The 13,034-nt window shown below is 35.6% G+C and overlaps 1 protein-coding gene across 1 annotated transcript; it reads right to left on the bottom strand.

Annotated features, from left to right (window-relative positions):
• Nucleotides 1–9,364: 9,364 nt before the first annotated feature.
• On the bottom strand, nt 9,365–12,615 carry LOC127558235 (zinc finger protein 91-like). Its single transcript, XM_051991466.1, has one exon. The coding sequence runs from the start codon at nt 12,403–12,405 to the stop codon at nt 9,805–9,807; it is 2,601 nt and encodes an 866-aa protein (XP_051847426.1). The 5' UTR covers nt 12,406–12,615; the 3' UTR covers nt 9,365–9,804.
• Between the last annotated feature and the right edge of the window lie 419 nt (nt 12,616–13,034).

The raw sequence follows: 13,034 nt of genomic DNA, 5'->3' as shown, positions 1-13,034 counted from the left end.
CAGGCCTTTCTAAAATCAGTTTGCTCATCATTTTTATAGAACAACAATATTCCATTATTTTCATATGCCACAACATGTTCAGCCATTCCCCAAGTGATGGGCAACTACTCATTTTCCAATTCTTTACCATATGTGTGGTAAATTCTAAAAAGGATAAATTTCAATAATGTAAAAACATTCAAAGTAAAAATAAAATTCACAATGTCAACACATAAACAAGGAAAATGCATTATGCTGAGACAGTGGAATTGATGATGAAGGATTGAAATTTAGAAGAGAAACTGGGACTGGATAGATATAGGTATATGAGTCATCTGCATGGAGCTTTTCAGGGAGTTAATGAAGCTAATGAGAGATAGAGAAGAGAAAAGGGTAACCCAAAGACCACAAATCAATATCAGTAGTGGGGCTATATTCTGAAATGCATAGCATCTAAGTTCATAAAGGAAAAGTTAACTAAGTTACTAAAAGACATAAAAAAAAGTAGTGCAATAAAAGTAGTAGATTATAATATTCTCTCTCAGCAGTGAACAAATCTAATAGAAAGATAAAGAGAAAGTATAGAATTAAACAAATTGTTAAAGATATTAGAGCTAAAAGATGTGTTAGGATCCTAGTGATAACTCAATGGAGTGGATAGAAACAATGCTTATTGGTTCACACATTAGAGCGAATCCTTACAAGGTGTTGTCACTAGAATTGATAGAAACAATGCTTACACCTTTAAGAGTTCACACATTAGAGCTCACATTTTAGAGCTCACACCTTTGAGAGCTCACACATTGGAGTTCACAAGTTCAGGATTCACAAGTCAGAAGCCCACAATCCCACTCTCAGAGGAGGAATCAACCTTTGGGTTCAAACCCTTAAGAGATCATATACAAGAAGCTCTTAGAGTTTCAGTCAGTCAATCAGTCAGTGGAGGAGATTGAATTGGAGTTGAGCTAGAGGCAGAAGCTGGAAGAGCTAAAAGACAAGCTGCAAGAGCTCGTGGAACCAAGGAGGGAGAGAGGCCTCTAAAAAAGCTAACCAGGCCCAAGGAAAGAGATAAGACTTGGAAGGAGAAAATAAATGTTTGGATTTTATCCCTGGCTGCATTTGAAGTGATTATTACTCTGAACTGAAACTAAGGCTGCCTCCAGAAACCTCCCCAAGAAACCTGCTCCCAGAGAACCATCTTACATTATAAAAAAGAAGAGAACTCTATTACTGATCACAAAACAGAAAAATTTGATTATATCAAATTAAAAAGCCTTTGTACAAACAAAACTAATGCAAACAAGATTAAAAGGGAAGCAACAAACTGGGAAAACATCTTCACAGTTAAAGGTTCTGATAAAGGCCTCATTTCCAAAATATATAGAGAACTGACTCAAATTTATAAGAAATCAAGCCATTCTCCAATTGATAAATGGTCAAAGGATATGAACAGACAATTTTCAGATGATGAAATTGAAACTATTACCACTCATATGAAAGAGTGTTCCAAATCATTATTGATCAGAGAAATGCAAATTAAGACAACTCTGAGATACCACTACACACTGTCAGATTGGCTAAGATGACAGGAAAAAATAATGATGAATGTTGGAGGGGATGCGGGAAAACTGGGACACTGATGCATTGTTGGTGGAACTGTGAACGAATCCAACCATTCTGGAGAGCAATCTGGAATTATGCCCAAAAAGTTATCAAATTGTGCATACCCTTTGATCCAGCAGTGTACTTCTGGGCTTATACCCCAAAGAGATACTAAAGAAGGGAAAGGGACCTGTATGTGCCAAAATGTTTGTAGCAGCCCTATTTGTAGTGGCTAGAAACTGGAAAATGAATGGATGCCCATCAATTGGAGAATGGCTGGGTAAATTGTGGTATATGAATGTTATGGAATATTATTGTTCTGTAAGAAATGACCAGCAGGATGAATACAGAGAGGACTGGAGAGACCTACATGAACTGATGCTAAGTGAAATGAGCAGAACCAGGAGATCACTTTACATTTCTACAACGATATTGTATGAGGATGTATTCTGATGGAAGTGGATTTCCTTGACAAAGACTCAGCTTCAATTGATAAGTGATGGACAGAAGCAGCTACACCCAAAGAAAGAACACTGGGAAACGAATGTGAACTATTTGCATTTTTGTTTTTCTTTCCAAGTTGTTTTTACCTTCTGAATCCAATTCTCCCTGTGCAACAAGAGAACTGCTCGGTTCTGCAAACATATATTGTATCTAGGATATACTGCAACATATTTAACATATATAGGACTGCTTGCCATCTAGGGGAGGGGGTGGAGGGAGAGAGGGGAAAAAATGGAACAGAAGTGAGTGCAAGGGATAATGCTGTAAAAAAAATTACCCTGGCATGGATTCTGTCAATATAAAGTTATTACAAAATAAAATAAAATATAAAAAAAAAAGAAGAGAACTCCACAAATCAGTATTATATTTCATTCTGTATCTTGAGTCTATTATCATTCTTGGAGGTAATAGGTAGAAGGCTTTGTCATGAGTTCTCTGTATATGCATACAAACTGTCATATACTCTTGATCGTTGTCTCTGTATTGAGTAGTTTGGCTCAATTCTTCGTCTTTGTGTATATTGTTATAATGTGGGTATCATGGGGAATTTTGGGGGGTTGTTATATATAATTTAAGACACATTAATAAAAACACAAAGGAAAAGAAAAGAGGAGGTTTGGGTCAGTATATTCTTGATGCAGGCTTCCTGGGGAGGAGACAATGAAGACAAAGCAGAAGTTGAATGAAGGAAGACCAAAGGAAAGAGTGTCAATGGAAAGGAGCCATTTGGATCAAGCTTTTGAGTTATCCTTTCTAAAGAATAGGTCTAAACTTGTCACCTCCCTATTCAGTAAAGTCCAGTGATTCCCTATCACCTTGACAATCAAATATAATGGCCTCCATTTGACAAAGTCCTTCATAATCTACACCCACCAAAAAAAAAATTCCCAGTCTTCTTGCACCTTACATCCCACCACATGTTCTGGAATCCAATGACACTGACCTTCTTGTTCCATAAGCAAGACATTCCATCTCTTGGCTCCAGGCATTTTCACTGACTATCCTCCATGTCTGGAATGTGCTTCTCTTGATCTCCTCTTGGCTTCAAGTCTCAGCTAAAATTCTACATTCTACATGAAGCATTTCCCAATCCCTCTTAATTCTTATTTCATAATTATTTCCTATTTAATCTGTATATAGTTTGTGTATACAGCTCACATAGGTTCCCCCTCTTTGATTATAAATTCCTTGAGAATAAGGGCTGTATTTTGCCTTTCTTTCTATTCTATTAAGTGTAGCACAGTTCCTGGTATATATTAAATGCTTAATAAATGCTTATTGACTGATTGACTCATCATTCAAGTTAAGACAATTGTGTAGGTCAAATGTGGCCAATTTTGTAGAAACTTGATTACATTCTTCTCTTCTGAATGTCTATCCAGGAAAATACTATAGCATTATGAAGGACTGTATGTGTCCCTGAAGGAGATAGGACTCAGAAGAGGACCAGGAGTCATCTCTTAAGCAATTCTCACTAGTTTTCCCTTTCTGGGTAAGTCTGAAACAGAGAGGTATTGTTCAGAAGGATTTTACTTTACAGGGTATACTGGAGGAAGCTCAAGATATTTTTTGAGAGCTTTTTAAGTTTTCAATGTGGGCATTAACACTTCACAAATTGGCAATTGATATAAATTAAGGTTTGATTTAAGATTTGTTGTTTTCTAGTCTTTAGGAAATGTGAATGATGCATATTAAGCTTAGAAATGTATTGCATGCCTTTTTACATTCAGAGAATCTTGTTATTAAATATTTATCACTATATCCCTGATTATACAGGTCCTTGGAAGAAGGCTGAGATCTACCAGAGTGAAGGAGATAGGATTTCACTATTGATGGCCTGAGATTAGAGTCCTTTGTGGATCCAGATTTTCTGTATATTCAAATAAAGCCTGTCTTGTATTATTTAGCTGATGAACAATAGGTGATATATTATTGTAATATCCTTATACTCAAAGCTGAGCCATCAGAAAACAGTTAAAACATCAGAGTAGCAAAAGGGAGTGTAGATGAGCCATTCCCAACAGTTGTGCTACAAAGAACTAGAAAATGAGCCAGACCAAATAGTGATTGGGAATCCAAGAGAAAAATCAGTGTCATTGTTTATGACCGGCTGACATAAAAAGACAGGAAAGGATTAAAAACATAGTGTAGCTGGGAGCAAACTACATTGAGTCTTTCATCATGTTACTTGTTCCCTAACTGTGCACCACGGCAAGAAGCATTCTCCAAACCAGTAGAGGTCTGACCTTATACAGGGAACAAAACAAATGTGAATTGGCTCATAGGTGATTCATTCCCCTGCTGTGTCACAGATTCAAGTGGTGACAAAGAAGGGAACCTGCACCTAAGGATGATAGTCTGAACAAAAAATGATTATGAAACACAGGTTATGTACTGAGTGAGAAGCAAATAGAGAAACAAACAGTAGTTATGTGTCCCTAATCCAGCTGCCAGACCAGTCTGAACAGTGCAAGGGACAAGGGAATAAGCACTTATAAAGTACCCTTTTCTTCCTGTTTCCCCCATTATTTGAGAATCATGACTTTTTAGTACTCTAGATGAATTTTATTATTCACTATGGCTTTATAAAGTAATTCTTCAGTAATTTAGTTGGTATGGCATGGTACCAAATAATTAAAGCTGAGTGATATTTTTAGTATTTTATTTTTCAAATTTAATGAAAAACAATTTTCTTTTCAATTTTGAGTTCCAAATTCTCCCTTTCCCTAATTGAGAAGAAAAGCAATTTCATATGTTATACAAGTACATTCATGCAAAACATATTTCCATATTAGTCATGCTGTGAAAGAAAACACAGTCAGCAAAAAACAAGAAAAGTTAAATTTTCAGTCTGCATTCATTCTCCATTAGTTCTTTCTCTGGGTACGAATAGCATTTTTTAGCACAGGTCCTTTGGAATTATCTTAGATCATGGTATTGCTAAGATAATAAAGTTGTTCACAGTCAATCAAACAATTTTGTTGTTGCTGTGTACACTGCTCTTCTGGTTCTGTTCATTTCACTTTTTATCAGTTCACATAAGTCATCCCAGATTTTTCTGAAAGCATCTTGTTCATTATTTCTTATAGGATAATAGTATTCCATCAAAATCATATACCACAATTTGTCCAGCTGCTCCTCAAATGATAGTTACCTCAATTTGCAATATTTTGCCACCACAAAAAGAGCTGCTATATTTTTGTACATGTAAATCCTTTTCCTTTGTTTTAAATCTTTTAGCAAAATGTTTCCTTCCTTATCTCTCTTAATTAGACCTATTTTTGCTTTTGCTTTGAGATCACGATTGGTATTCCTGCTTTTAATAAACTTCAGCTAAAACATAATAGATTCTGCTCTAGTCCCTTATCTTTACTCTCTGTATGTCTCTCTGCTTCAAATGTTTCTTGTAAACAACATATTATAGGATTCTGGTTTTTAATTCACTCTATCCACTTTCATTTTATGAGTGAGTTCATCCCATTCACACCCACAGTTATGATTACTGTGTATTTTCTCCATCCTGCTTTCCTCTCATTTATCATTTGTATTATCTCCTTTCATATCCCTTGACAAAAGTGTTTTGCTTTTGATCACCATCTCCCCTCATCTGCCCTTCCTTCTATCAGGCCATTTCCTTTTCTCTTATCTCTCTCCCCTCCTACTTCCCTATAGGTAAGACAGATTCCTATACCCAGATAATTGTGTGTGTTATTTATTCTTTGAGCCAATTGTGATGACAAGTTTCAATTGTTGCCCACCAACTGCTCTCTATTACCTGTCATTGTAAAAGCTCTTTTACATTTATGTGAGATAATTTGCCCTAATCTACCTCTCTTTTTCCCCTTCTCCCAATGAATTCCCTTTTTATCACCTTTTTTGGGGGAAGAGATATCATCCCATCATTATGACCTCTATGTGTACGTCTAATTGCCTTAATAATGATAAAGTTCTTAGGAATTACACTTATCATCTTCATATATAGGAATGTAAACAGTTTACTCTTACTGAATCCCTTATAATTTCTTTTTCCTGATTATCTTTTTGTGCTTCTTTGGTAATTTGGTATTTCTCCAATTTTTTTCCTTTGACACTCTTATTTAATTTTTGAAATCCTTTTTTAATCTTTTCCAGGAATTATTTTTTCAGGGTTGAAATCAATTCAATTTTTTTTGAGGTTTTGTGTGTTGCTGTTTTGACATTGTTGTCTTCTGAGTTTGTTTTGAATGACCAGATTTTTTTAAATTGTTTGCTCTTTTTCAGCCTATTTCTTGACTTAACTTTAGTTGGATAAATTTCACAATATCCAACTTCCTTTGGGAGTTCAATGATGGAAGATTCAAATTAATTTTTGGAGATTTGTTTCCTTAAATTCTCATGTTAATGTACATTTTATATTTTTATAGATATTCTGGTTTACACTTAAATGTTGTCATATAATTGCAAAAAATAGAGGAGGATTCTGGGAAGATGGCAGAACAGGTCAGTAAATTTCAAACTCTCCCGATTTCCCCCACAAACAGAACTTGTGCCTCAGGGAGAACATAGCCTGGTGAAAAATCAAGACTTAGGGCAGAACAGGGGTCCTCCTTGTAAAATCCAAGAAAATCAGAAGACCTTAGGCAGAGATTAACCAGGTAAAGTGCAAATTTTGGGTAAGTGGGGAGGCCTGGGACTAGCTGGGTTTGGCTGGAGCCTCAACAGGAACCACAGAGATTTTTACCTCATAGACAGTTAGGAATTTGAGTTTGGGAATACAGAGGGAACCTCGCCTGACTGAGAATGCTAGGCTCATCTGTGCTGCAGAGATGCAGCCCTGAACAGGAAGGAACAACACACTGGTGCAGAAGCAGTGGGGCAGGGACAAGAACCTGCAGCTGGCTGCCAGCACTTGAAGGGTGGAGCTCTTGGTTTGGGGTTCCAGGTCAGAAAGGAGAGCTGAAGTGAAGCTAGAGGCCCCATGTTCCCACCTCAAAATTAGAGATGCTTACACCAATACTTTTCATTTAAAAAAAAATGAATCAGCAAAGAAGAACCCAACCATAGAAACCTACTATGGGAATAAGGAAGACTAGGGTTCAGAGGAGGACACTGAAATAAAAAAAGTTTCTTCTATCATAAAGAGTAACGTTACATGGCTCCTTGCCCAAAAAGAATTTATAGAACTCAACAAAGAATTTAAAAATTAAATGAGACAGTGAAGAAAAACTAAAACTAAAAATAAAAACCCATCCAAGAAAAACAAAAAAAAAATGGAAAAAAGTTAATCAACTAGAAAAGGAGATATAACCTCAAAGATGAAAATAACTCTTTGAAAATTAGAATTAGGCAAGGGGAAGCCAGTGAAGCTATAAGAGACCAAGTATAACAAAACAACAGAATATAAAGAATGAAAAAAATAGAAAAGAATGTGAAACATAAAAAAGCAACAGATCTAGAGACCAGAAAAAGAGAAAACATAAAAATTGGCCAAGACCAAAAAAAGAACTTTGACATTATAATGCAAGAAATAGTTTAAGAAAATATCCTGGAATAATAGAACAGGAGAAGAAAATTAAAATAGAAAAAAAAATCCACCATTCACCATCTCAAAGAGATCCATTGTGGAAAACATATACAAATATTATTACCAAATTTTGAAACCCCAAAATCAAAGAGAAAATTTTGCAAGAAACAATAAAAAGAGATTCAAATATAGTGAAGCTATGATTAGAATTTTCTGTTTTTCTTTGTTTTAATAAAATAAATAAAAAAATTTAAAAACCAAAAACTCCAAAAACTAGCATTTATATAGTTATTTAATGTTTATGAAGAACCTTACATATATAATTGCATTTTATCCTCACTTCTATCCTTGGAGGTAGATGCTATTATTGTTCTCAATTTACAGATGAGGAAACAGAAGCCAAGAGCAATTAAGTAACTTGCCTAGCATCATACACCTAGTAAGTATCTAAGATTGGATTACTTCCAGGTTCAGTATTCTATCCACTATGTAATGTTGTCTTCTATTTCTTTTTTTAAATATTGACAATTTGGTTTTCTTTTCTCTTTTTAAGAGCAGTCTAATTGTTTATCTAATTACTGCCTTTTCCTACAAAATCTAGCATTTCATTTTACTTACCTTACAATGGAGGTTTTTTTCTTTCAATTGCTACTCTTCTTTGATTTTGAAAATTTCTAATTTGGTCTTTAGTTAAGAATTTTCAAATTTGTTCTTCTTCTATTCATTACTTAATTCCTTATCTGTTCTTGCTCTTAATTGGAGATGAAGATTTTGAAGATATAAATTTTCCCCTCAATACTGCTTTGTCTGAATGCCAAAAGTGCTGTCATTTTATTTTATTACTGTCACTTTCTAATTAATAAATTTTTCTTTGATTTGTTCTTTGACCCATCCATGTTTTGGGATTGTTGTTTTCTCCAAGAAATTTTATTTTGTACAAGTTTTACTTTAAAATTTATATTGTTAAAATTTGTCCCATATCTCTCCACTCTCAGAGAAGCATCCTAACAATTTTTTTAAAAAGGGAAAAAATAGCAAAACCAATCAGTGTTTTTTTAAAACGAGCCTAACAATATATGAAATGTTCAACATTGATGGACCTCCTATCTCTACAAAGACATGGAATGATTAGTGTTTGAACACACTGAGTTTAATATGTCTATTGGATATTCAGTTCAAGATATTTAATAGGTAGTTGGAGATACAAGACTGGAGGTTGAAGATAGCTTAGGACAAGATAGCTGGATTTGAGAATCATCAGGATAGAGATGATAATTGAATCCATGGAAACTGATGAAATCACCAACTGAGGTAGTATAGAGAGAAAAGAGAAAAGGGCCCAAGACAGAACCGTGAAAGACACCTATGGCTAATAGGCATGATTCAGATGAATATCCAGTAGAGACTAAGTAATCATCTGGCAGCAGTAGACCTAAGAGATAATAGCATTCTAAAACCTCAAGAGAAGAGATTATTGAGAAGAGGGTAATAATATAAAAACTGCAGATAAGTCAAGAAGGACAAGTTTGATAAAAAATCATTGGATTTGGCTTATTAAATATTAAGTTAGAAGTTACTCGATACAAATTGATTTGTATTGAGTAACTTCTAATTTAACATTCAATAAGCTATAAACAAATTTAAGAAATTATCCAAGAAATATTATTAAGTCATACATCACTTCTTGTCTAGATCTAGTACTAAATGTAAAAAAAATGGTTGTTGTAGTTCAGTTATTTTCAGTTACATAACAATTTTTTACCCCATTTGGGGTTTTCTTGGCAGAGATACTAGAATGGCTTACCACTTCCTTCTCTAGCTTATTTTACAGATGAGGAAACTTAGGCAAACAAGGTTAAGGGATTTGTCTTAGGGTCACATAATTAATAATTACTGAGGCCAGATTTCAAGTCAGATCTTCCTGACTCCAGTCCTAGTCTAGTCCTATTCACTGCACCACCAGTTGCCCTTAAAAGATTGACCATATGCCAAAATATTCACAGCAGCAATTTTTCTGGTAGCAGAAAATTGGAAACAAAGTGGTAGGCCATCATGTATAGGATGACTAAAGAAACTACAATCCATGAATAATGTGTAGCACTATGACATGATGGATGTAATAAACTTTAAAAAATGCATCAAATACTATATATTCATGAACAATATTAATTTTCTGATGTGATAAGTTTCACCATCCAGCTAAGGGCATTCCCACCTCAATTAGATTTAGAAGGTTTTGCTCCAGTATGAATTCTTTCAAGTCCAATAAGATAAGAGTTCAGAGTGAAGGCTTTCTCACTTTCATTATCCTTGCAGAGCTTCTCTCCAGGATTAATTTTCTTCTGAACAAGAGTGGAGGACTGTCCAAAAGTCTTTTGACGATTATATTTGTAAGATTTATCTCTAGTATGAGTCCTCTGATGTACAATAAGATTTGCACTGCGGCTGAAAGCTTTCCCACATTCGTTACATTTATAGGGCTTCTCGCCAGTATGAATCCTCTTGTGTACAGAGAGTTTGGAGGCATTTATGAAAGCCTTTACACACTGATCACATTTATAAGGTTTCTCTCCAGAATGAATCCTCCGATGTACAATAAGGGATGACTTCTGGCTGAAACACTTTCCACATTCATTACATTTAAAGGGCTTCTCTCCAGTATGAATCCTCTGGTGTGCAATAAGGGATGAAATATGACTGAAAGACTTCCCACATTCATTACATTTAAAGGGCTTCTCTCCAGTATGAATCCTCTGGTGTGCAATAAGAGATGAGCTGTGGCTGAAAGCATTTCCACATTCATTACATTTATAGGGCTTCTCTCCAGTATGAATCCTTTGATGGGCAATAAAAGATGAGCTCCGGCTGAAGGCCTTCCCACATTCAGCACATTTATAGGGCTTCTCTCCAGTATGAATCCGTTGATGGGCAATAAGGGATGAGTTCTGTCTGAAGGCATTCCCACATTCTTTACATTTATAAGGTTTCTCTCCAGAATGTATCTTCTGATGTCCCATAAGAGATGACCTTTCACTGAAGACTTTCCCACACTCTTTACACTTATAACGCTTCTCCCTGGTGTGTATCCTCTGATGTACAGCAAGGTTGCAGGACTGTCCAAAAGATTTTCCACACTGACCACATTTGTAAGGTTTCTCTCCAGTATGAATCACCTTGTGTGCAGTGAGTGATGAGTTTTCACTGAAGACCTTCCCACAATCATTGCATTTATAGGACTTTTCTCCAGTATGAATCGCCTGATGTACTTCAAGTTTGGAAGGCTTTCTAAAAGTCTTTCCACATTGATTACATTTATAAGGTTTCTCTCCAGAATGAATCCTCCGATGTACAATAAGGGATGACTTCTGGCTGAAACACTTTCCACATTCGTTACATTTAAAGGGCTTCTCTCCAGTATGAATCCTCTGATGTGCAATAAGGGATGAAATATGACTGAAAGACTTCCCACATTCATTACATTTAAAGGGCTTCTCTCCAGTATGAATCCTCTGGTGTGCAATAAGAGATGAACTGTGGCTGAAAGCATTTCCACATTCATTACATTTATAGGGCTTCTCTCCAGTATGAATCCTTTGATGGGCAATAAAAGATGAGCCCCGGATGAAGGCTTTCCCACATTCACCACATTTATAGGGCTTCTCTCCAGTATGAATCCGTTGATGGGCAATAAGGGATGAGTTCTGTCTGAAGGCATTCCCACATTCCTTACATTTATAAGGTTTCTCTCCAGAATGTATCTTCTGATGTCCCATAAGAGATGACCTTTCACTGAAGACCTTCCCACACGCTTTACATTTATAACGCTTCTCTCTGGTGTGTATCCTCTGATGTACAGCAAGGTTGCACGACTGTCTAAAAGCCTTTCCACACTGATCACATTTGTAAGATTTCTCTCGGGTATGAATCGCCTTGTGTGCAATCAGGGATGAGTTTTCACTAAAGACCTTCCCACAGTCATGACATTTATAGGACTTTTCTCCAGTATGAATCACCTGATGTACCTCAAGTTTGGAAGGCTTTCTAAAATTCTTTCCATATGGATTACGTTTATAAGGATTTTCTTCAGAATGAATCTTTTGGTGTACAATAAGGGATACATTTTGGGGAAAGGCCTTCCCACACTCATTATATCGATACAGCTTCTCTTCTGTATGAATCTTCTGATGAATTTGAAGTTTGGAGGACTTTCTGAAAGCTTTTCCACACTGATTACATTCATAAGATTTCTCTCCAGTATGAATTCTTTTATGTGAAATAAGCTTTGCCCTCCACCTGAAGACCTTATTACATTCATTACATTTATAGGGTTTTTCTCCAGTGTTAATTCTCTGATGTACTATAAGTTTCAGAGGCTTTATGACAGCTTTTGTACATTGATTATATTGGTAAGGTTTTTCTCTGGAGTGAACCCTTCGATGAGCAATAAGGGATGAACTATGGCTGAAGGCTTTCCCACATTGGTGGCATTTATAGGGCTTCTCTCCAGTGTGAATCCTTTGATGAGCAATAAGGGATGAGCTCTGACTGAAGGCTTTCCCACATTCATTACATTTGTTAGGTTTTTCTCCAGAATGAGTCCTGTAATGTGTCATAAGAGATGAGCTTTGGCTGAATGCCTTCCCACATTCATTACATTTATAGGGTTTTTCTCCAGTATGTATCCTTTCATGTACAATCAGATTGGAAGATTGTCTAAAAGTCTTTCCACAATGATTACATTTATAAAGTTTCTCTATAGAATTAATCTTCTGGTGTGAAATAATGGATGAGCTCTGAAGTTTTTCTGGTCTGTGCATTTTCTGATGGTTAATAAGATCTGTGCTCCGAAAAAAGACCTTCCAACATTGATTACATCCATGCAATGTCTCTCTTTTATGAACTCTCTGATGTAAACTAAGAGATGATTGATGGATAAGGCCTGTACCATATTCATCTCCTTTATAAGGCAATTCACCAGCATGATTTTTCTGATGACTATTAAGGTCTGGGATTAAAGCAAAAGCTGTCTCAACATGATTATCTTGAAAAACTTTCACTCTGGTTTGTTTCCCTCGATGATGAATCAGCTCATTCTTCTCATAAAATGATCTCTATATTCACTGTATTTGGAATATCCAATCCCTGAGGTAATTTTTTCAAATTGAATTAGGTCTGAATATTGCCTGAAGCTTTTTCCATTTTCATCATATTCATAGTGAATCTTTCCAGTGGGAACCATCTGTTGGACAGAAAAGGTTAGATCTAACTCTTGACTAAAACTCCTTTGCAGTTTATTATATTCTTCATCTCTCTCTTTACAAGAAGTCTTCCGGAGGTTAATTTTGAATGGTCTGGAATGACTCTCCCATTTTCCTTGCTTCTTCTCTAAATTGCTTTTACAATCCCAAATTTCTTTCAAACTGAAATCATAGGAAATATTCAGTTT

Source organism: Antechinus flavipes, chromosome 3 (genome assembly GCF_016432865.1).
Source record: "Antechinus flavipes isolate AdamAnt ecotype Samford, QLD, Australia chromosome 3, AdamAnt_v2, whole genome shotgun sequence".
Lineage (NCBI taxonomy): Eukaryota > Metazoa > Chordata > Mammalia > Dasyuromorphia > Dasyuridae > Antechinus > Antechinus flavipes.
This window is presented reverse-complemented; position numbering and strand designations above follow the sequence as displayed.

What these genes read in the sequence shown, in the direction of transcription:
- LOC127558235 (XM_051991466.1), bottom strand. Translation starts at nt 12,405, where the DNA reads ATGCACAGACCAGAAAAACTTCAGAGCTCATCCATTATTTCACACCAG.